Source organism: Dendrobium catenatum, unplaced genomic scaffold (assembly GCF_001605985.2).
Source record: "Dendrobium catenatum unplaced genomic scaffold, ASM160598v2 original_scaffold_4717, whole genome shotgun sequence".
In the NCBI taxonomy this organism is placed as follows: Eukaryota; Viridiplantae; Streptophyta; class Magnoliopsida; order Asparagales; family Orchidaceae; genus Dendrobium; species Dendrobium catenatum.
The window spans coordinates 311,481-336,663 of NW_021323178.1; the positions used below are offsets into that span (position 1 = coordinate 311,481).

Sequence of the window (25,183 nt, forward strand, 5' to 3'; positions counted from 1 at the left end):
GTGTCATTGGCCACTGTCGTTGGATTACAGTAGGCGTTTATGTTTTATCACCATTTTTATCAGATTTGGATACTCAACAGGATGTCGCCTTGTTGCATTCATATATGCAGAAATGATTTGCGAAATCTAACTCTGTACTGTTAGACATGGGCAATTTTTTTATGTATTTCTTATTTTCCTTTTTCAATAAAGAGAAGTTATGGCTCATTATGCATGCGTCTTTTGTTTGTGACATCATTTTGTGTTTTAAACATCCATAACTTTCTGTGGATATTTAGCTGCTGCTGCTTTATTTTCTTGTTGGTTCATTCAAACATATGATTTGATTGCTATGTGTCATTGTGTACTCTTGTTTAACTACAATTGGCTTTCTAATTTTATCCGTTAGTGATTGCCAACTCTATTCTGTTTGGATGATCTAGTGTTTATGTTTTCTTAGTCATTCATGTATTCATGTAACTTTCTATCATCTGAAAATTCTTGTTTATATAATGATATGATATCAGGCATGTATGATTTTTTTATGTGCTTCTTCATTTCCTTTATAAAAAATAACTGCAGCATTCTATGAACGTTAAGTTGTTTCTATTTTCACTATGTGTGCTTAGGTTTGTTTTGCCATTGCTGGCTGGCATGGTCATTCTTTTGATATCTGTCTGTGGTTTCTCTAGTCGAATTGCATTTGTGTGTATGTATGGATATGCCTACATGTAAGCATGTATATTGTTTTTTGTCATGTGTGATGAAATTATGTTACAAAAGATGCTTATGCTTGCAGATAGCTTTCTATCCCAAGTTTCTTCCATCTCGTGTTGAAAAGGAGAGAAGAGCTATCCTCTCTGAATTACAGATGATGAACACGATAGAATATCGCGTTGACTGCCAGGTAAGAAGAGCAAAAGTAGATGATTGTATTCGGTGCAATACAAGCTGCCATGATCTTTTGTATTGTAATTTGTAAGTCCCTAATTTATTTCTATACTTCAACCAACAGTTGTTACAACATCTGCATTCTGAAAACAAACTGAGTAAAAGATTTCCTATTGGATTGGAAGAACAGATTAAACAATGGGATACAGAAAAAATACGTAGATTCCATGAGCGCTGGTACTTTCCTGCAAATGCCACTTTATATTTAGTTGGGGACATTGATGACATTCACAAGGCAGTTTACCAAATTGAAGTATGTTGACTTCAAGATTCTGCAGTTTTTTTAATTTTTGAAAATTCACTTCTGCCAATTTATTCTACTTGTTTTCTAATGTTTGTGTTATGTAGGCTGTCTTTGGCCGGGCACTAGAGGAAAAAGAAGCACCTCCAGTTCATTCTACCTCCGCATTTGGGGCAATGGCAAATTTTCTTGTTCCTAAGTTGCCAAGTGGACTTTCTGGTAGTCTCTCTCATGAAAGAGCTGCTTCGTTAGATCAATCAAAGCTTATAAGGAAAGAAAGGCATGCAGTTCGACCACCTGTTCAACATATATGGTCTCTTCCTGAATCTGGTCAATTTGCTAAGCGTCCACAAGTATTCCAGCATGAATTAATTCAAAATTTCTCAATCAACATGTTTTGTAAGGTATCTTCGTTTATATTTTAGCATCAACTTTTCCACTAACAAAATAATATTTAATCCTTTTATGGAGTTAGATATTTTGACTGTATGTGACGGCTGATTTGACATAGCCTAGTTCTATGTTTTTTTCGAGCACTATAGTAAATAGGCATGATTAGAAGAGTTTCATTATGACAGGGAACAGATTGCCAGATATATTGGTGGTTATTGTTTAACATATTAACAATTTTGCCAATGAAGAAAGCACAAATTTTTTTCTGATTTGAGGCACAACTGCAACGCAATCTGCATTTGCTTCACTCTAATATCTAAAACAGATACAAGAATTCAAACTATTTAAAACCTTCATCTAGTAGCTTTGTGCGAACTATTTAGGATTGATTTGATGAATTTTACGTCAAATTTCTTCTTGTTTGTTACGTTATATGATATCTACAAGTCGTGTGGCACATTTTGGCAGTAGATTGAAAACCTGTCTATTGCAGTTTTCTTTTCCAAGATAGTTTAGTCTCTCAACAAAGACAGAAGGCTTTCGTTAGCACATATTAGAAGTATCCGTTTCCCAATCAACATCACCTATATTGCTTTTCATCCTACAAAACTTCAATGATTCTTGTGGAACTGAGGTTTTAGAAAACATTGAGCCACAATCCATGTAGACAAGCTATAAGCTCATTCTCGCTTGAAGATGAACAAAACTCATTTTTACCTTATATTGGGATGGATGATTGAATGGAAATACCCATGTTAGTAGTGTCACATAAAATGCTAAATCTATTCTTGACAAATTTTGATGCACAACTCCTACCCACTATTTTTTTTTTCTGTTCATTTTTCCTATGTTATCTATCAGTTTATTGAACATTGTTTTATTTTTACGGCAGAATTATTGTAATTTTCTCATTTTGTCACACTCAGTTTGTCTGCTAGTGATCTCTTGGTTGCCCAACATGGGATCCATTTGTGATAGCCGTCCTAATTTTATCTTTATAAATCCAATGTTACGTCTCTATGAATTTCCTTATTATATTGTAGTCCTAAAGCTTCTCCTTTTTAATATATGAAGTCATATAATACACCCTTGTGGGGTCAGGAGATCTATTATTCATTATGTAAGTAGGAATTAAGAGGAATTAATTAGGAAAGATTTATTTAGAGAAAGAGAGCTGATTTAATTGGGATGGAATTAGGAAATGTTTATTTATGGAAAAAAAGACTAATTTGATGGAAAGGGAATTAGGGAAGGTTTATTTAGAGAAAAATGGCTAATTTGATTGGGAGATTTATGAAATGTTTATTTAAGGAAAGATGACTGATTTGAATTCATATTTGGGAGGTAAGTAGGAAGGTTTATATTGAGGTTAATTTGGTTGTTTTGTTTTGATTATGTGATTGTGTTTGCTGTAGTTTTTCTTTGGTATTGTTCCTAGTGGCGTCTAGGGTTTGTGGGAGAGCCGATCTACATCTAGAATAGTAGATCAATTGTATCTTTTATTATTTGTTGAAGAGATAATAAAAAATCAGCCCTAATATTTGGTTCATGCATTTTCTTCTTATATACTTGCTGTTTTACTTTCAAGATGCATCAAATTGGTATCAAAGTGAGATTTTGGAGAGATAATAGTAAAGAAGGTGGATGCGTTGAAAGGTGAAGTGGAGCAAATCAAATTCGAGATGGAGATGTTCTCAACTATTGAAGGAAGGTTTTTAGCCATGGAGAATTAGATGGATAGCCAATTTGGAGGGTTGTAGGAGATGATGAGGAAGCTTATGGAGATGCAATTCAAAACTCCACTGGTGATTTCGATTGCTAACCCCAACTAAGATTTGACCATGATTCCCTTGGCTGAATCTAAGGGAAAGGAGATCGGACAAGAAGAGTTTGGCGAGGAGAGTTTCTTTCATCATGATCCACCTCATATGACTTTGATAAGGGGTGGATTAGGATTTTTGAATGGAAAGCAACAAGGAGGGAATTTTGTGGTGGAGGTGGTAGGATGGCCGACCACTAAGGGAGGCATTTCAAGTAGGGGTAATGGATGATCGAAGATAGTGGGGGTTGAGCTGAGCCATGGGGATGAGTTCATGCAAGGGGAGAGAAGAAAGGTGTGTTTCTCACCCTTGATACATGGTGGGAATTGTTGGAGGGAAAGGAAGTTGAAGTGGAGATGTCCGGGTAAGGAAATTGAAAATACAGATATTTGAAGAGGATGATGCCTATGGGTGGGTATACTAGGTGGAGTGGTATTTCATGGTGAATGAGTTAAATGAAGGGGAGAAACTTATGGCAACATAGTTATGTCTGAAGGGGAAAGCCTTAGCTTGGTTCTAGTGGAGGAAGGCTAGATATCAGATGCACTTTTTGTTGGAACATTTTTGAGCAATTTAGGAAGGAGACCTGCATGAGCAATTCTTTTCCTGGACTTAGGAAGGGACCGTAATGAATTTTATGGAGAGATTTGAGTTGCTATCAGGATGGTTGAGGGGGATTTTAGAGGTAGTGTTGGATGTAAATTTCATGAAGGGTCTAAAGCCCGACATATGGGTAGACCTCTAATTGTTGAGGTCGAAGGGGTTGAGAGAGATGATGGAGCTAGCTCAAATAATAGAAGACCAGAGATAGACGGAGAGGATCAGTAGGAACGGAGACATGGGAGGCTCTTATAGAGTGCCTCGACTTCCTTGGCACCGAGGACCCAGTCGGTGTCATTTCAGCTGGAGGCACCAAGGGAGAAGAGTGGGGGAGTTCGCCCTAGGGCCTACTTCAAGCGCCTCATAGAGGCAGAGATGTTTGATAAGAGAGCAAAGGTTGTGTACTTCCAATGTGATGAGAAGCACATATTTGGCCATCGGCACAAGAACCGCACACTCGAGGTCCTTATTGTTTGTGATAAGGAGGATACTGACAACGAGGAGTTTGAAGAGAAAGTAGAAGTGGGAGGAGAGCATCTATACCTTGATATGGCAGATGTGTTCCTTAACTCAGTGGTGAGATTTATGCCAAATCACTCCATGAAAGTGAGAGGAGAGATCTGAGAGTGGTAGGGTTGCAAATGAACCGAGCATTTGACAAGCTACTCGCGGTTCAGCGCGATTGTAGCTCGTTCTTGATCGTTTGTTTAAATAGTCAAATAAATTTGAACAATTTTTTAAATACTTGTCTTTTAAAAAAACATGAATAGCTTTATATTCGGCTTGTTTGTGTTCATAAATAATATTAATTAAAGCTCGTGAACAAGCTTGATAAGAAACTCTTTAAGAAGCTTGATTAAATCATTATTTTATATATTTTCACCAAAACAATTAATTTTATTATGATCAATTAGTCTTATTATATAAAAAATTAATTACATTTTTATGTTATATTATTTTATTATAACGAATTTGTTCATAAACAAGAGGTATTTATTCATTTTTGCAATATCTTTTGTTTAAAGTGTTCATGAACAAGCTTGTTTATAAGAATAATTTTATGAGCTCGTTCATGAACGAGTTCATTTGGTAGATCGAAATCACTCCCTATATATGTTCGCGAACGGCTCTAGGTGATTGTTTTTTAGTAAGATCGATATGACTCATTTGTTTAAAGCTTGATAAGCATAAACAAATCAAATTTAAACCAAACATAATCCAAACATGAATATCTTTCCTTTTAAATGAACCAAGCTTAACATAAATAAAAAAAGCTTGAAATCGAGCTCAAACCAAGCTTGAACAAGCTAATAATAAACAAGCTTAAATATGAATAAGCACCTACTCGGCTTGACTCAGTTTAACCCTAGGGAGTGACCAGTGGTGGTCTTGGTGTATAGCGGGGCTACTCATAATTTCATCTTAAATCGGCTCGTGGACCAGTTGGGATTGAAGTTGGTGGATACATGGAGCTTCAGAGTCATGATGGGGACAAGGAAGGTGGAGAGGAGTAAGGGGATCTGTAGGAGGTTAAAGTTGACTTTCCAGGGCATACAAATAGTGGAGGATTTTGTTTCCTTTAGATTTGAGGCACACTGATGTGAACTTATGGATGAAGTGATTACAAACAATTGGGGAGATGAGTGTAGACTAAAAATCTTTGACTATGGAGATCCAGGTGGAGGGGAAGAGGGTGGTACTGTGAGGAGATGCCATCCTATGCGAAACTATGGTTTCACTCAAAACCATGGTCAAGGCGATACAGGGAGTAGGCTGTTTACTTGGTGGAGTTGTAGAGCCTAGAGGAGATCCGAGAATCAGAGCCGGTTAAGGTCCTTGACTTTACACGTTAGCTTCTGTAGTAGTTTCATGTGGTTTTTCAGCATCCTAGCAGATTATCACCACTCAGGGGCACGAGCACGTCATTACCTTGAAAGAGGGAGCTTCTTCTATCAGTGTTTGACTGTACTTCTATTCGTAGATTTAGAAGGATGAGAGGAGAGGCTCATTATAGAGATGCTTGAGTTTGGGATTATCAGGCTCAGTGTGAGCCCCTTTCCTAGCATAGTGATATAGGCAAGGAATGGGTCAAAACAAGTTGAGTTGAAAATTTTGTAAGTTCTACTTGAATCAGCTAATTAATGAGCCTCTTCTTATGTTTCAAGCTCATAAATGCTTTCCTCTACTAGATATCAACTTATTAATGTCTAGTAGAGAGCATTTTTAGCTCATAAATTGAAGTTCATTCCCCTTTTTATTTGCCCTTTGGTTCCCGTGAATGTCTGTTGGGTTCCCGTGCCTTGGCTCCTTGGTTCCCACGATTGTCTCTTGGGTTCCCGTGCCTTGGCTTCTTGGTTCCCACGGTTGGCTCTTGGTTTCCTGCGGCTGGCTCTTGGATTTTCGTGCCTTGGCTCCTTGGTTCTTGCGGCTGCCTCTTTGGTTCCTGGCTGGGTTGTTTCCCGTGAATGTATGGCGGCTTTTCCGTGGCTTTGGTGCTTCGTTTCCTGGAATTCACTGTTGGCTTTTCATATTCCCTATTTAATTAGCTTTTAAATTAATGTTTTGTGGCTATTTGTATTCCACTCCCATGCCTATAAATATGAGTTGGTTTGTGGCTATTTTAGAAATGTTATGTGATTGATTTTTGGAAATGTAAACTTGCGGGTTTTATTGGAAAAGCTTGCGAGCTTGTTCCATTCTCCTTCTCATCTCCCCGGGAAATCTTGCGAGCTCTTTCCGCCCTTCATCTTGGCTTCTAACCTCTTTCGTCTCTCCGCAAGTGACCACCTCACCTGTATCCTTCTTCTCAAAGTAAGCAATTTTAGGGTGTCTTGATTGAGTCAAGTTTGTAAGTGTCTTTTATATTATAAAAGTTTGTCAAAATTTGTAAGTCTTTGTTTGTAAGTCGTTTTATCATATAAAGTTGTATTTTATAGTATTTGTGTTCTTTTAAGCATTTTATGTCTTTCTATCATCCTAGAAAGATTTTGTTTTTGTGATAAAAAATTTGGGTCCCTCACCCAAATTTTTGATTGCATTACCTAGTCTACTAGTGAGAAAAAAGGACGACAATTAGAGGTTATGCGTCGATTATAAAGCCCTAAATAAGAAAACTGTGTTGGACATGTTTCCTTTCCCTGTGATTGATGAGTTGCTGGATGAGCTATTTGGGGCAGTTGTCTTCTCAAAAATTGACTTGCAGTTGGGGTACTACTCATGGTTTAAAATTGCGCAATATGAGGCTCGCCTTGAGGCCCGCCTTTGCGCAATTCCAGTAAAAAATGCCTCGATGCTTACGCCTTGAGTTTTTTTTAAGAGGCTTGCGCCTTAACTTGGTTGAGGCCCGCCTCGCCTCACTGGTATGAGGCTTACACCTCACGCTATATATATTAAAACTTACATAAATCTTGAAGTAAATGTCCGACATTGGACTCTATAGGAGAGGAGGAAGAGGAGAGAGCAGTTCATCATAATGATGATTCAAATGAAGAACTCCTTAGTGATGACAGTGCTGATGACTTATGAGTTCTTATGTGATATGTCATTGCTATTTATTTTGGAAATTAAAATTATATTTTAATGAAAAGAGTACTGAGATTTGAGAAAGATAGAATTTTGAGTTGAATTATATTTCATGTTGTCTTATTATTGGGATATTTTGATTTCACTTCATTTCATGTTTTTTTATGTTTTATATTATTCACTCATTAGTATATAAAAAATTTATCATTTTATGTTTACGCAATCTTTTGATTTTAAGGCTTACGCCTCAAAACGCCTTGGGGCTTACGCCTTACCTCACGAATGAAAAATGCCTCAATACCCGAATACGCAATTTTAAACATTGGTACTACTTGATCAGAATGAAGTTGAGGGATGTGCACAAGACAACCTTCAGGACTCATGAGGGTTACTATGAGTTTTTGGTGACGCCTTTCGGCCTTACCAACGCTCCAACCACTTTTTAGTCCCTCATGAACTAGATTTTTCTAACCTACCTTAGGAAATTAGTTTTAGTATTTTTTTGATGACATCCTGATTTACAGTCATATGGAGGCAGAGCATGTGGGTGTCATGCCCCGAGATCTAACTTGGAAAGAATTTCGATACATCCGACCATTTACCAGAGTCATCTAAAAACTCCATTCAATCACAATCTAATAAAAAGTCTATACTAAATCCAGTTCGTACAGACTAACTGCACTCAAAAAATCAGCTTTTTAAGGGTTTTACAGTGGGTCACTTGAGGATTGTACTGGAGACTTGGAGGGAGCACCAGTTGTATGCCAATATGAAGAAATGTTCCTTTTCACAGTCATAGGTGTAGTACTGCCGAAATTAAGACTATGTTGGATTGGCCTTTACCGAAGAACCTGAAGGAGTTGAAAGAGTTTTTAGGTCTCATCGGGTACTGCCAAAAGTTTGTGCGAAGGTATGATGCGATAACATGGCCACCGACGGAGCAGATGAAGGATAGTTTCAATTGTGTGTGTGTGTGTGGGGGGGGGGGGAGCAACACAGGCCTTTGAATAGTTGAAGAAAGCCATGACCAACATGCAAGTATTAGCACTTCCTGACTTCATTAGATCATTTGTGGTGGGGGCGAATGCATCAGGATATGGACTAGGGGTAGTACTCATGCAGGATCATCAGCCCATGGCCTATTTCGGCCAGGTGCTCATGACTAGGGCGAGGCTTAAGTCCGTATACGAGTGAGAACTGATGGAAATTGTTTTAGCCATCCAAAGGCGGCGAATCTATTTGTTTGAGAGACATTTTATTATTAAGACATACTAGAGGATTCTGAAGTTTCGACTGGAGAAGAGGATGGTGACTGGAGAGCATTAGAGGTTGTTATCCAAGTTACTTGGATATAATTTTAAGATCCTGTATCGCCTAGGTCTGGAGAACAAGATCGCGAATACACTATTGAGAAAGATGGACAAAGCCACATGGGAGCCATACAAGATGATTAGGAGACATATCCCATCCTTCCACCTTGAGGATGAGGTGTGTCTTTTGTTTTGTGGGGTTGGGGGTTGGCGGGTGGGGGGGTATTAATACGCCCTTGTGTGGCCTAGGGGATCTATTATTCATTATATAAAGAGGAGGAATTAAGGCATAACTAATTAGAAAATGATTATATAGGGAAATAGGGTTGATTTGATTGGGAGGCAATTAGGAAATGTTTATTTAGGAATAAATGACCGATTTGATTGGGAGGAAATTAGGAAAGATTTATTTAGAGAATGATTGCTGATTTGATTCGGAGGGAATTATGAATGGTTTATTTAGGGAAATGACTTATTTGAATCCAGATTTAGTAGGGAAGTAGGAAGGTTTACATTCGGGTTAATTGGGTGGTTTTATTTTGATTATATGGATTTATAATTATCTATTTTACATTTAATAAAATTGTAAGAAAAGGACCAAAATATTCCTAAGAAGAGTTGAATTTTGGGGTCTTTTTGGTCCTAACATCAACTTCCGATCATTTTTTAATTAGATTATTTATTAAACATAATTTTCAAGTAATAGTATTTTTTAAGGAAAATTTTATTAAATATTTCTTTAATTAAAAAAAAAATCTAGTCTATAATGATCCTAAATTAAAACTAGATTTATTAATAATTTTTGAAATTAAAACTAGAATTAAGTTTTTTAAAGAAATGTTTATTAATTTTTTAAAAATTGCTATTATTTGAAAATTATATTTAATAAATAATTTAATTAAAAAATATTGAAGGACTATTTTGATCCCGCACAAAGAGTTAAGGACCATTTTGATTCTTTTCTTTTAAAATTGCATGTGTTGTGTTCAATCTTTTTACTATGAATCCTAGGTTCCTTTCTAAAAATTGTTGCATTTGTTCCAACTTATCTCTTATTATAGAAAAGTTCTCTTCTATTAATATTATTTAGTTTTCCAAAATCATATGCCAAGGTACCTCATCTAAAAATCTTTTATAAACATCACCAAAACTAATCCTAAAGCTATAGGGTTAATGTGGACACTTGATATATTCTTAGAAGATTCAAATTTTTTTTGTTCACTCAAATGCTCTTACGACATTGCATTTAATAACTTAAATACTTGTTTTACACCTATTTTTCTTGATGCCCAACAAATCAATATCATAATACTTGAATACATGTTTTTTTTAAATTAATAGAAGCATACAATATATTATGTTATTAAAGGTAGGGCACAAGGCTAGTTATGTATATTTGGGCATGAGATTTGTTATAGATAAGTATTACACAAGGCCAATCACATATCAAAATCTATGTGGTGAGCTAATTAATATTTACTTAAAGAAAGTCATAAGTCGCACTCAAACCTGTGACGTCCACCCTAAGATCTAGTTATATATATTCGGGCATGGGATTAGTTATAGATAAGGATGCCACAAGGCCAATCACATATCAAATTCTATTTAGTGAGCTAATTGATATTTACTTAAAAAAAGTCACAAGTCGTACTCAAACCTGGGACATCCACCCTAAGATCTAGAAGGATATTGCTTGAGCTATAGCTCTTTGGTGATATAAAAACCAGTTAACAATTCTTATGTTTCATCTATACTTCATTACTTTAGTTTTAAAATTATATCAATATCAATCTTTGTAGCATATAAATAAATTGATTCTCAATTATAACCTTATTTCGTGAGCCTATCTTCTCTCACATTATTTAATTGCTGAACTCATAGTTTTTGATTTCTGTATAATTACCCAAATCGATAGATTTATTTTGATAGCAAACTCTTTTCTAGTTATTTGACACTCTTACACTTTGGGATCTCATTAAAAAATTGTTATCTAGGGTAACTCCAAATTTCGTCAACTATCATATTTCAGATGTAAAACTTTTATGAATCTTCTCTGAAACTGTGTCAACTTCACTTTTTTTTATCAATATATAATATACTTTATAATTCTTATTGTTCTGCTATTCTAAAATTATTCTTTATTAGAGAACTCTTTGATCGATTTCTCAAAATGACATTTCTACTTTTCTTGGTTAACTTCAATGTTTAACTATGTTATTAGTATCTTCAGTACTATTATATCTCAGTTGATCAAAGCTTTTAGATATTCCTTCTCTTGTTTAAAATGTCACGTTCTAGTATAACCTACACAACGTTATATTTTAAAATACTTGGTGGTAATCAATAATCTTACAAAAAGCTAAACTATTATAATACCTTAAAACCTTCTGCTGAACTCCAATATGAAATCATCTAACGAAAGTAGGGTGTCAATATTTGACATGACCAAAAATCCGAAAGTTTTGGATTCGGGTTGATCGGGTTAGGGATTTTGACCCGTTTTTAAAACTGGGTCGGGTTCGGGTTTACCCGGAATGGTCTGGAATGTCCCAACAAAATGCCTCTGCCCACGTCTCATGGACTCGCGTCTCTTTGCATTTGCCGTCGTGCCGCTTGTCACCCTCTACCTCGTTGCTATCGCTGTCGCTGCTTGGCCGCTACCGCTTCCTGGAGGCTGCCGCTACCGCTTCCTGGAGGCTGCCGCTACCGTTTACTGGATTCGTTTATGAAAAATTGCGCTTGAACGGAGGGTGGCTGCTGCTTATGTGTTGGTTCGGGTTGACCTGAACCTGAAGTAGGTTGGATTCGGGCTGATCTGAATAGTGCCGGTTTAGTTCTAAATTGGACATGAACCCAACTTGTGACCCAATTTTGACAGCCCTAAACGAAATCCATCTCAACAGACGATGCAATCATCATATGTAATGTGATAACAAGGAATTAGCAAAGTGTGAGCGATAGCTGATTAGAAATTATATTGCTGTCAGCTTTTGAGGCCAATGACATTCTCAGTAGTATGCTATGTTTTCAATAGGGGTGTCAATATTTGACACGACACGAAAACCCGACCCGGACCCGACCCAAAAAATCCGGGTTGGACCCGACCCGGTTTCAAAATGGGTCTGGTTCGGGTTCCAGAAATCGACCCGTTTGAAAAACGGGTCGGGTTGACCCGACGGGTTGCCGGGTCAACCAGCCAACCCGCTTTCTCGCGAGCCTGCCCGCTGTCGCGACCCTGTGACCCGAAATTGACACCCCTAGTTTTCAATGCAGAGCACAATGTGAGTAAAGTTTTTTTTTTTTTTTGCTTTAATGTACAAAGCATAAATAAAAACGGAGGCAATATGAAGTTATCTAGCAGAAAAGGTTATTGAAACATATTTATTAATTGGAGCATGCTCATGACATGTATATTATATATGCATATATTGTGTGTATACAGTAGTTTAACCAAACCTCCACATGAGTTAATAATATTCAACAGATATAATGATACATTCAGTAACATTAATTTTCAATTGTGAGAAGGTTAGGAAAAAAGAATCTAAGATATAATGAATGAATTGATGAAGGATTATACTTATAAGTCAATATTACTTGTGAGATTGTGAGACTGGGTAAATACCAAGAGGCCGAGGAGTGATTAGAATCACTAAGAGGAAACTAGCTCCAGTGGGAGGGAATATATAACTAATGAGCAATGAATCAATGACCTATGAGAACTAGTGAGGAGAAGTGAACATTCATGCCCTAATTGTTTTGGTAGATGCTGAACCGAACAATTAAATTTAAGCCAGGATTTTATGAGTTGGAGTTTTGAGCGCACAGTGCTACATTGCAATGTGACAAAATGACGATGTGTTTTTGCTGCAAACTTGTACTTCGTAGGCAAGCGATGCATTGGTTCCTTACATCGCTACTAAAAACATGCTATTTGTCTCCCTTCTGTTATATATATACATATATATATATATATATATGTATATCCCTTCACAAACTAATGCTATTTTGTGAAATGCTCATTCTTTGGTCCATTATCACTAGTTGCCAAAATGCTTTTGGCCAAAACTGGTACCTTTGATTTCAAATTATGTTACATTGACCATTTGACCATCCTTTTGGCTCAAGCTGGTGGTTCTTTGTTAGTTCCAATATGGATATGATGAAACCCTCTTCTTCTTTTTTTCTTTTTTAATTTAAATAAATCATACATCAATAATTAGTAGATCTTATGTGTAAATCAAACTCGAAATTGAACTTACAAACATGATGAATCTTTAATGAAATAGTCATGGCCACAAAATTTAAGCAGGTCTCTCCCCGATACATTTCTTCTCATGTTACCTCCTAGCCTGTCTCCTCCATCACCCGCTTAAAAAATATGCAATTTTCTAATATTTATTTTTATTAGCCAAAAGCTAGTATATAAAATTTTTCCCGCTTTAGGAAATTTGGTTCCTATGCCTCACACCATTAATCAACTCATGAATAATATACCATCAAAAATTTACTTTTACATCCTCATTCAAGTTTGGAATAAATTAATTTTTCTTTTTGATCTTTCACACCATCACTTTTCTTCTCATATGATGGTGTTCTTCCTCGTGCAAGATGTGTGTAGGTGTTGTTATCGGTTTTTCTTATCTGACTAATTTGTTACTCTCAGTATTCTTATTTGGTTGATTTGCTCTTGTAAATGAAGTTTTAACATTCCTTATTGTTGATGGCTTTTGACTGTAAGCTTCGTTATTCTCTCGGCTTAGAATTATAATAGGAAACCATGCTTGTTGTTTTGACCAGGCTAGATCAAAAGTTGTTGAGTTTGTTGGAATCTGAGAAATTATTTTTCTTGTATGACTTGCTGTTGTTGGTTTCTTTATTCGGCTGATTTGCTCTTGTAGGTGGATTTGTGGCTTTATTATTGACGGCCTTTGGCTGTATTCTCTCAGTTTAGTACTATAATAGGAGTGAATGCTTGTTGGTTTGACTAGGTTGGATTAGAAACATGCTGAATGGGTTGGAATGTGAGAGTATTGAATTAAAAACTTATAATTTTATACCATGGCTTGGATATCTTGAGAAAACTGCTTAGTTTAGGTCTTGTTGATTATAAGTAGTATTCTTAAGGCATAAAGAAATTAATTCAATGGATTACTAAAATTTTAGTTTAATCATCAGCCTATGCGTGACTGTTGAATACAAACATAGGTATATTGCAAGCCTTGATGACCACTGTTGGCAGAAGCTTTCTCTTTATACTACTGTGAGCTTGTATTTAGCACTTGATAATAAGCGCTTATGCTCCTCAAGTAGGTTTGGATATGTGTTCAAAATTATAATTTTGGAATGACCTAGAAAGAAATTAATATAAATAATGTCTCTCGATAAAAGAGTTTTTATTGGAGAAAATTTAAATAGACATGTTGGTAGAGAGGTAGATGATTTTAAAAGCATTCATAGTGGCTATGACTTTGGAGCAACTAATGAAGGTGGTAAGACCATATTAGATTTTTCTTTAGCTTATGATTTTGTAATTATTAATACCTTATTTATGAAAAGAGATGAACACCTCATCAAGAATGGATATAGTAAAACTCAAATTGATTATTTTTTTAAAAGAAAAATATATCATTTAGATTGCAAAGATTGTGAAGTTATTTGGTGTGAAAGTTTATGTACCAAACATAGTTTATTAGTTTTTGATGCGTGCAAAAATTAGGACGACCCCTAATTTTTGCAAGCAAAAGAAAACACGCTTCCTAGGAAATAAAAAATACACCAAATTTTCAAAAATAGACTAAATATGACAAAATACAACTTTTTATAAGATAAAAGACTTACAAATTTATGAAAATAAAACAAACACCTTACAACTCTTGATGCTTATAAACAACAAAGTAAAGACACCTAAAGAAGCTTGCATTCGTCGAGAAGAAAGGTACAGGTGGGGTGGTCACTTGCGGCGAGAAGAAAGAGATTAGAAGCCGAGATGAAATATAGCTCGTAAGCTATAGAGAGGAGAAGAGATAGGGTACATAGCTCGCAAGCTATTCTCAAAGAAGAAAAACCCTAAGGTTTTTATGTCCAAAAATCAACGACATAACTCTCTCTAAAGAGAAATTATTCTGCGCGGAATCCGGTTATAGAGCTGTGTTCGGATGCCAGTAAAATCATTAAACGTGGCGTGCGTACGTGGAAAGTTAGGATATTCATTTGACTTCTTACCCGACCCGTTTGTCTTTTCGGACTTACTGCAGACGAAGAGAAAATCCACAACAAATAAGCAATAATTAAGCAGAAAATGCGCAACATATACGCAACAAATACTCAATAAATACGCAGCGAATACGCAATAAATACTCAATCAATACGCTCATTTTACGCAACGAATACGCAATAAATACTCAATCAATACGCAAGTCAAATAAATATCGCGGATTTTTAAATTTTCATGTAAGCATCCGAACACAGCTCTATAACCGGATTCCGCACAGAATAATTTCTCCTCTCTAAAACATACAAAACACCTTATATTTATATGAGAAAAGAGGGCAGCCAAACAACCCCAATTATTTCCAATTAAACCTATTAAAAGAGGAAATTGAAGTCCAAAAGTTCAGTCCAGATTTCTGTACAGAAATAGTCCAGAAATCATTCCAAAACAGCAGTTGAAAAGGCACACAGAACCCAAGAAAAGCAGCAACGTGACAACCAACCAGGGGAGAAACCAAGGGGGCAAAAGGGGAAGGAACAGCTCACGGGAAACATCACCAGGGGAGAACCGAAGGGGCAGCACAGGGACCGGAACCAGCACCCAACAAGTGGGAAGGAGGCAGCCACGGGTAATAGCACCAGGGGAGAAACCGAGGAGACACAAAGAAGGGGAAAAGGCAAGGATTCAACTCCACTTAATGAGCTTACAAGAAGAATACATTTTCAAATTAATGAGCTAATATTGGCTCAAGCATTAATGAGCTAAAATTAAGTAGCTCCCAAGAATTTAGCTCAAAACCAAAGCAGCCAAGGCCTAACCCGATAAGTAACAACATCCCAAAAGACCAAAGAACCGAAGATGTTTTGACCCCTCTTTTTGCCTGCATCAGTTTTGGACTTTAAGATGAAGGGACAAAATTTTAAAAATAATGTAAAACGTTGTTCTAGGATTAATTAAGGGAATTTAAAAATATTAACAAAAATATTTTTGAGAGTAAGATTCTAGATTTTAAAATTGTCTTTGTTTGAGGAAGCTAATGTTATGTGGGGAAAAATAGTTAGTGATATTAAGAATGTTGTAAAAGATGTGCTTGGAGTATCAAAGGAAAAAATTATTAATAGTAAAAATAGTTGATGGTGGAATCAAAATGTGCAATAAAATATAAAAAATGAGATTAGTTATAAAAATTAGTTTAGCTATAAAAACTTTGATAATTGAGAAATATATAAAGAGTCACGTAAGGAATCTAAGAAATCAATTTGCAATGCAAAGATTTTTGCTTTTAATGATATATAGATATTAAGGAGGGCGAAATATGTATGTATTAGTTAGCTAAACAAAGAGATAGGAGCAGTAAGGATTTAGTTTAAGTGAAGTGTATTAAGGATAAATATAAAAAATGCTTTTTATTAGAAAAATATATTCAACAAAAGTGGACGAGATATTTTGTTATACTTTTAATGAAGATTATAATAATGCAATTGACTTTAGTGATCTTAGCACCCTAAATGTAAATAGAAAATTTTGCTTTTATTGTCGTATTAGTAAAACGGAAGTTAAAGAGGCTTTAAAGAAAATGAAGTGTGGAAAAGCTGTTGGATCTGATGATATTCTAATAGAGGTGTGGAAATGCTTAGGAGATGATGGGATTTTTTGGCTTACTAAATTTTTTTAATATTATTTTGAAGACTAAAAAGATGTCAGATGAGTGAAAAATGAGTGTGTTGGTTCTTTTTTAAAAAAATGAAGGTGATGAAATAAAGTTAATGTACTAAGGTTGTGCAAATTATAGAGGAATTAAGTTAATGTGTCATACTCTAAAATTATGGGGGAGAGTTATAGAGCATAGGTTATGGCGTGACACAAATGTTTTTCGAAATCAATTTGAATTCATGTCAGATGAGTGGAGAATAAGTGTGTTGGTTCCTATTTTTAAGAATAAAGGTGATGCACAAGATTGTGCGAATTATAGAGGAATTAAGTTAATGTGTCATGCTTTAAAATTTGGTAGAGAGTTATGGAGCGTAGGTTGTGGCGTGACACTAATGTTTTTCAAAATCAATTTTGATTCATGCCAGGTAGGTCCAACCATTAAAAAAGCGGACGAGGCGTCCGCATTGAGTCACGCCTCAAGTCGAGGCGGAAGTCATGCGTATCAGGGCTTATGCCTCGAACCATCCAGCGAAGCCTACGATTTTTTCGCACGAGGCGTACGCATTAGAGCGTAACGCCTCGAGGCAGTATGAGGCATCGCCTCGAAATTTTTTCTTCGATATATATGTAAATACGACGCAGCCGATTCGTGTTCGTGTATTCGCGTATAGGATTAAGGCTTCCTATGAGAATTGAAGCTGTGAGGGAAAGAGACGAAACCATGAGGGAAGGAGACGAAGCCGTGAGTGTAGGAGACGAAGTCGGAAGGAGACGACGTAGGGAAAGAAACGAAGCTGAAGTTGTGAGTGCAGGAAACGTTCAGGCATCGGTTAGGTCGGAATAGCAGGTACGCGGTGTTGTGGCCTTGACTTTGACATGTAGTAACGAAAGCTTGAATAACTCCTGATTTGGCTTTCTTTCATTCGTCCGCTCAGTACATGCTCGGTACCGAGCAGGTACAAGCTCGGTACCGCTCAGTACATGCTCGATACCACTCAGTACATGCTCGGTACCGCTCGGTACCGAGCCAGTTCCGCTCGGTACCGAGCCAGTTCCGCTCGGTACCGAGCCAGTACCGCTCGGTACCGAGCCAGTACCGCTCGGTACCGAGCCAGTACCGCTCGGTACCGAGCCAGTACATGCTCGATACAGGTCGAACCCCACCAGGTGCAGCGCCCCCTTGGACTCTTGGTAGACTGGTATATTTTGGTATTCATGTTGTTTTATTATTTGTAGTACAAATAATTGTTAAAATATGTCCTATTGTTAGCATGACTAGTGGCATAAGAAGGAAAGATCCTGCATGGAAATATGTAACTCAAGTTCAAATGTCAGGCGAAGGTGCAAAGAAGGGATATATTTACATGAAATGTAATTTCTATGAGAAACGCATAACTGGTGGCGTCAAGAGTTGAAGGATCATCTAGCCTGCACTCATGTCAATGTGGGGCCATATGCAAAAGTTCCTGATGAGGTGAAAAAGGAGTATACAAATTATTTTAAAGAAGTTTGCCACCACAAAGGAGGTCACACAAAAAAATATGGAAGAGATGATAGGAAACTCTTCTTACTATGGATCACAGCATGAAGGTTCAAGTACTGGAAGCCATCTAGTTTCTTCTGACCGAGGCAGTCGGGGGCCCATGGATAGATTTATGCTAAATATTGATAACGACGAAAACATAAATACTCAGGATATTCAGCCTCCGATAGCTACAAAAGAACTCAGCAACAGAGTTTGTTTGGATATCGCCAGATTCATCTATGAAAATGGGATTCCGGGACAGTTGCCTCAACATAAATTAGCCATATTGAAGGCCAAATTCGTTAGTAAGTTTATATACAATCATTCTTGGGTACTCAGCTTGATGAGAAAATTCACTAACAAAGAAATTATTTGACCCGCTATTACAAGATTTGCTACTGCATATTTAACATTGCAGAGATTCAAGGAGTTAAGACAACCTTTGGAAGCAATGTTTGCTTCTGAAGAGTGGGATAAAAGTTCACGGGCCAAAAAACAAGAAGGAAAATAAGTTAAAAGATTGTTATGAAAGACTATTCATTTTGTCGCAGTACAAATTATGCTTTGAAGACAACAAGACCATTAGTAAAGGTGCTTAGAATGGTTGATGGTGAGAGGGTCCTGGCTATGAGATTTATTTATGAGGTAATGAATAGGGCTAAAGAAGACATTACAAAAGAATTGGGAGGTCAAGAAAGTGTCTACAATGAAATATGGGATATTATAGATGAAAAGTTGGATCGATAATTACACAAACACTTACATGCTGCTGCGTACTATTTAATTCCCCAATTTCATTATGATAAGGATTTTCATGTTGACAAAAAGGTGAAAACTGGTTTGTATGCATGTATGGACAGACTTATTTCTGAAGAAGACTACCTCAAAGTGAATGATCAACTTGAGGATTTTCATTTGAAGAAGAGAATGTTTGGATTTAGGGAAGCACAAGCATGCTACAAAACACGATCTCCTAGTATGTTTATAGTTTGAGTATTTATAATTTTAATGTTAATATTTATATTTAAGTATTCTACTTCAACCGATATTCATAAAATACTATGTTTGTATTCATGTAGAACGTTGATGGGCTCAGTTTGGAGATGATGTTTCTGAATTGAAAGCTTTTGCAGTTAAAGTTCTTTGCCTAACGTGTTCGGCTTCTGCATGCGAGCGTAATTGGAGTATCTTCAATCAAATTCATGCAAAGAGAAGAAATCGATTGGCGGCAGATCGAATGAACAAACTAGTTTATGTTATGTATAACAAAAAATTGAAAGTGAGACATCTCAAATTGCAAAATCAAGGAAATATTGAGAATGAAATTGACCCTTTGTTTGTTGATGAGATACAATCTGATGATGAATGGGTTACTCCTAAGAATGCTGATGTATTTGAAGTTGAAGCAGAAGGAGAAAGTCATGTCAATGAAGAAGACAATGAAGCAACTACCCAAGTATATAAAAGAAAGAAACAAAGTGAGATTGGAGTTTCAAAAAAATTTAAAAGTATTCTTAAAAATAATGAATTATTTTGTATGTTACTATTGTTTCATTTTAGAGCTTATGAAATATTAACTGATATAGGAGATAAAAGAAAAAATATTATACATGAAGAAGAGTTGGAGGATGACTTTGACATTAATTATGAAGATTCTTCTGAAGACAATCAAAGTGATGATGAGCCTGCTTTGGGTCTTGATCCTAAAGGGATGTTTTATTTTTAAGTGAGTTTATTTTAAATCTTATATTCCAGTAATATTATCTTGAAACAAATCTTCAAATTCATAGTTGACATAATATTTTGTTATTTTTTGTTATTATTTATAATTTTAAATTAATTTATTTTAATCGTTTTGAGGCTTACGCCTCGATTTGCCTCGAGGCTTACGCCTCGCCTCGCTTAGAAAAAACGTCTCGATTCCCGATTTCGCTATTTAAAACCTTGGGTAGGTCTATTATGGAAGCTATACATTTATTGAGTGGTTTGATGGAGAAGTATAGAGAGAATAAGGAGGATCTACATATGATTTTTATTGATTTAGAAAAAGTATATGATAAAGCTCCAAGAGAAGTGCTATGGAGAGTTCTAAATCAGAAAGAGGTTAATAATGTTGATATTCAAGTCATTAAAGATATGTATGCAGGAACTGTTACTTGTGTTCAAACACAAGGTGAATTGACCAAGTTTTTTCCTATTTCAGTTGGATTACATTAAAGCCTTAAGCCCTTATCTTTTTTGCTTTAGTCATGGTTGTTCTCAATAGAAATGTCTGAACTATTGGTGGACTGTAAATTTGGATCTTTTGTGCATCCAATTCTAAGTTTGCATCAGTAAACCCTAGATCCTGTGACCCTCTACATCATTTCTGACAAAAACCTTCAGAAAGTAAAAATTATAGAGACAAACAATTAATATAAAAATGTAAAATTGAAATCCGAAACATAACAGAACAATGTTCTAGCATAGCTTATTGTATTGTAATGATTTACATTCTTCCTTTTGTTGCTGTTGTTGGTTGTAAACGTAATTTCTAGGCTGAAACAATAAAAGTTCATGCCATCATCATTTGTTGTGCTTTCTTTAAGTACTAATGAATAAAGATATTGGGGTTGAAGATGTTGGAAACCCATATTTTCATGATGATGGGAATGTTAATTGTCCTTGTGACTTGGAAGATTTTAAAGTTGACTGAGCAAAAGCATGATCTTATAGTTGTGTAGCATTATATTTAACCTTAAATGCAGAGTTCTAAGGTTTGAATCTTAGTAAAAAAGAAGTAAATAAACAATGTTTCTACTTTCAACATCATCCTCTCTTCCTGTTTTGATTTTTTATTTCTTAAAATTTAGAACTATATTGGGAGTACAACTTGAAAAGAAAATATCAACCCAGAGAAAGGTTTCAAACATTGTGAATTTGTCTAACATAATATGTGTTCTTGATTTCATTGATCTCTTACATTCGTGCTATGCAAACTTAATGATTTAGAGATCAAAACTAGGAGAAATTCACCAGTTCCATCTGACATCTTCTATGTTTTTCTTTTGTATTATTGGTTTCAACATTTGTCTGTATAAATTTGTATTAGTGGTCTCAAGATTGGGCAAGTACTGTTGTTAAAAGTCCTACCTTACTGTTTAGTTATTTTTTCCCCAATTATAAGCATTCAATTCCTCTTTAAAGTCATTTGGAAAGGTTCTGCACTTTTTAATGATCATTCGAGTTGGCAAAATCAATTTAAATTTATGTATAGTTTCTTATTGTTTGTTTGACCTTTTTAAATAGGATTCGGCTCACTATTTGCCTGATGATATATTTTACTTCAAAATAATAATTATACAAAAGGTTTCTTGGAAGATATTTTTGCAATAATCTTTTATAACAAGTAATCTGTACGGGAGATGAAGTCAGTAATAAATGAACTCTATGAAGTTTGCTTATCTAGTTCAACCCTGAAATTATTCTAATATATAATTTTTTATTTGATATCGTAGAACCTTTTCTTGCTAAGTATGAATGTTAGTTACTAGTTTTAATAAGTGCTTGATCACAATTTTATTTATAGTTGTTAGGCTAGGTTTTGATGTATTTGAAAGATGTGATTAAATCTTTGTGCGGAAGCATATATGTTTATTCAGTCTTCAACATTGATGACCATCACATTATAGAAATTATAGAAATCGCATATTTATGGAAATTCTAATTTCCCTTAGCATCTTGAAGATTTTCTGATAAAGATGATTTGAGTTTGGGAAATTATTTCACTCTTTTTGATTACTTGACAGATACCTGTAAACTCTGTTCGATCATATGGTGATTTGAGAACCGTCTTGATGAAGAGAATATTTTTATCAGCTCTGCATTTTAGAATAAACACCAGATATAAGGTAATTTTTACCTGAATTTTCATTTCGTATTTTATTTTGATAATGCGGAGCAATATTCTTGAACTGCATTCGGAATGTTATTATCATTATTTTTCTATTATTCTCTAGTATCGTGAATGCATGCAGCTTACATGTTGCTTAAGAGCTGTTGGAAATATTCTAGGTCCATGTAACTGCAAATTATCAGTTGTACAAGAGGATCTGAATATACAATTAGATGTCAACATGTATAACCCGAATCCTTAAGCTACTAACTGCCATGAAAAGAAGAAATGACATATTATCATATGCCATGGATCATAATTATAAACTATTATACAGAGGTGATGCAAGGGATGATGTTTCATCAGATGGATGCCTCGATGATGCATTAGCAGGGAATTATAAAGTATCATGTCAGATTAGTATTAAAATCACCAATTAGTCTAGTAAGAAATATATATATATATATATATATATATAACACTTATATATTATTATTAAAAAATCTCCAAACATAAAAAAGATTCAAATCGAATTGGTTCCATGAGTGATTTTTATTTTACAATAAGCATGCCAACTTGTTCTGAAAGATTTATTTTTCTTTTTATTATATGCTATGAAGCTTGGATATGTAGAGGGGCTTGAACCTGACATGATGTGGACAGAATGAATCATGATAATATGCTTGAAAATCTTTTAGATTTCAAATTCCTAGGGAAATTATGCATTAATGCTATGCTTAATTTTTTATAAGTAGCATTTCTTGCCTGAAAGAAAACAAATATATATTTACAACCATTATAGTTAAGAATTATGCTAATTGGAAAAAACGGTGTTAGGCAAGAATTTTTCAGAAAATCAGGAAGTTGAAAGAAGAAAAATTAATGATTTGGAATCCTAGTGGCTTAGAGGTGTGATTTATTTTTAATTTATATTCAAAATGTTTCAGAGCTATGCACTTGGAGAGTGCAAAATTACCTGATGTTATCTCAAAAAATAAGCAATCATATTTAACACGTGCATGAAATTTCTAAGCATTCTTATGCTTGGCATTTCTTCTGGGATACAATGATCCTCTGAAAGTTTCCGTGCTAAATATTGTTTTTGACATTACTATTCTTATTTTACTTTTGAACGTTGGCTTACATAGATTAAGAGAAACATATGCCTTTTAACCATTGTCTCAGTAAAGCCTATAATTGAACTTAAATCTCAAGGAAGTCGGAGTAAATTTTTTTTTTTTTTTTAATATTATGCTCAACAACAATAACAATAACATCAAGCCTTTATCTCACTACGTGGGGTCAGCTACATGAATCCTTTTTCTCCATTGTGTCCTATTAAAAGTCAAATTCTCATTTAAATCTAATAAAGAAAGGTCATTCCTAATATTTTCTAACCAAGTATTTTTTGGTCTACCCCTACCTTTCTTAACATAAGTCAAATCTAATACCTCTACTCTCCTAACCGGGTCATCGGAAGGCCGCCGTTTTATGTGACCAAACCATCTAAGGCGACTCTCTCTAATCTTATCTTCTACTGGAGCTACTCCAACCTTTTCACGTATATGCTCATTTCGTATCCTATCTCTAAGGGTAAAGGCACTCATCCACCTGAGCATCCTTATCTCTGCCACACTTAACTTAGTATTATGCTTCTCTTTTAATTGCCAACATCGGCACCTTAAAGCATTGCAGGCCTCACTACCATCTTATAGAATTTTCCCTTAAGTTTGAGGGGTACATTTCTTTCACATAACAAGCCCGATGCATTCCTCCACTTCAACCATCCAACTTGAATTCTGCTGATAATATCTCCATCTATTTCACCATCACTCTGAACAACAGATCCAAGATATCTAAAACGTGTACTCTTATTAATATTTTTTTGCATATTATGCTAATTTAAAAAAATTGGTTTTTTTTTGCATAAAATGTCAAATAATCATGTTCGATTAACAAGGTTATATCTTGTTTTTCATCAGCTGTGCTGCATCTATTCATTTTCTTAACTCAATATATTTTTTTTCTTTTTGAGGTTTTTAGTTTCTAAGTTTCTTCTTTCACATGATCTGTCTGGGGTCTTAGTTGATATAGACATATATGTTTTGATATACTGTTTCAATAAACAACTATTTCCTGAAAATTAGTTAATTGCTGATGATTTCATTTGGAAAACAATGAAGATCATATTGTGAACTTAGTTAACAGTTTCTATGGGCTATGACCCTACGTTTTAAATGAAACTGCCTGCATTATGCGCAGTTGAAGCTTTATCGGGTATGACAATAGAAATTATTTTCTTGTTTTAATTTGTGCATTATCTTGTCTTGAACTCCACATTTTTTGATTACTTTTTGCTTTAAATTGAAGTTGATTCGTCATTTTGTAGTCTATGCAAATTAATTTTAGATTTATTTTTTTTAATTATTTGCAGAGTTCAAATCCTCCTTTCACATCAATTGAGTTAGATCATAGTGATTCTGGCAGAGAAGGGTGCACAGTTACTACTCTTACGGTGACTGCTGAACCAAAAAACTGGCAAAGTGCCATTAAAGTTGCTGTTCAGGAGGTCTGTGGTCTTGGTTCTTTTGAGATGCATTGTATGACATTCATCTGCTTGAAACATTCTCTGATTTTATTATTGTTCTGTTTACATTCTTTCATATGCTATAATTGACATATTTCTATTAATTAGCTTCCAAGTTATTTTGGCGAAGAATGTCTGAAAGCACCACCGTACTCCTTTATGAACGAGAAACAATGTGTAGTAGAGTTACTTCAAAAATTCATTAGACTACAATTGTTTATATGCTTCCAATGAATAAGTCCGGCATCTAGAAAGATATTGTTTACTTGATAGATTTCTACATCCATTTATCTAAAAGAGAAATATTGAATAATGTAAGATCCAAAATGCCAATGCCTCTATTGTTCTTAGATAACAAATGAATTTCTAATTGTAATTTAATAGAGGTCTTGGCATTTTTGATGATAGTGAATTTCCATTTAACCTAGTGAAGCCTGTGAAGGCCTTATTAATTATATTACCATGCCAGAACTACTTTTAAATAGAGTTAATTTTTCAAATAACCCACTCAGGA

The 25,183-nt window shown here is 35.1% G+C and overlaps 1 protein-coding gene across 1 annotated transcript in view; it reads left to right on the top strand.

The window, feature by feature from the left end:
• The window catches only part of LOC110093246 (stromal processing peptidase, chloroplastic), a 111,942-nt gene that overhangs the window by 13,278 nt on the left and 73,481 nt on the right, over positions 1-25,183 (top strand). The window contains exons 6-10 of the mRNA XM_028691536.1: positions 779-886; positions 995-1,183; positions 1,279-1,575; positions 21,997-22,098; positions 24,517-24,651. Of these exons, the coding sequence (XP_028547369.1) occupies positions 779-886; positions 995-1,183; positions 1,279-1,575; positions 21,997-22,098; positions 24,517-24,651 (831 nt within the window). The remainder of the gene's footprint in view (positions 1-778; positions 887-994; positions 1,184-1,278; positions 1,576-21,996; positions 22,099-24,516; positions 24,652-25,183) is intronic.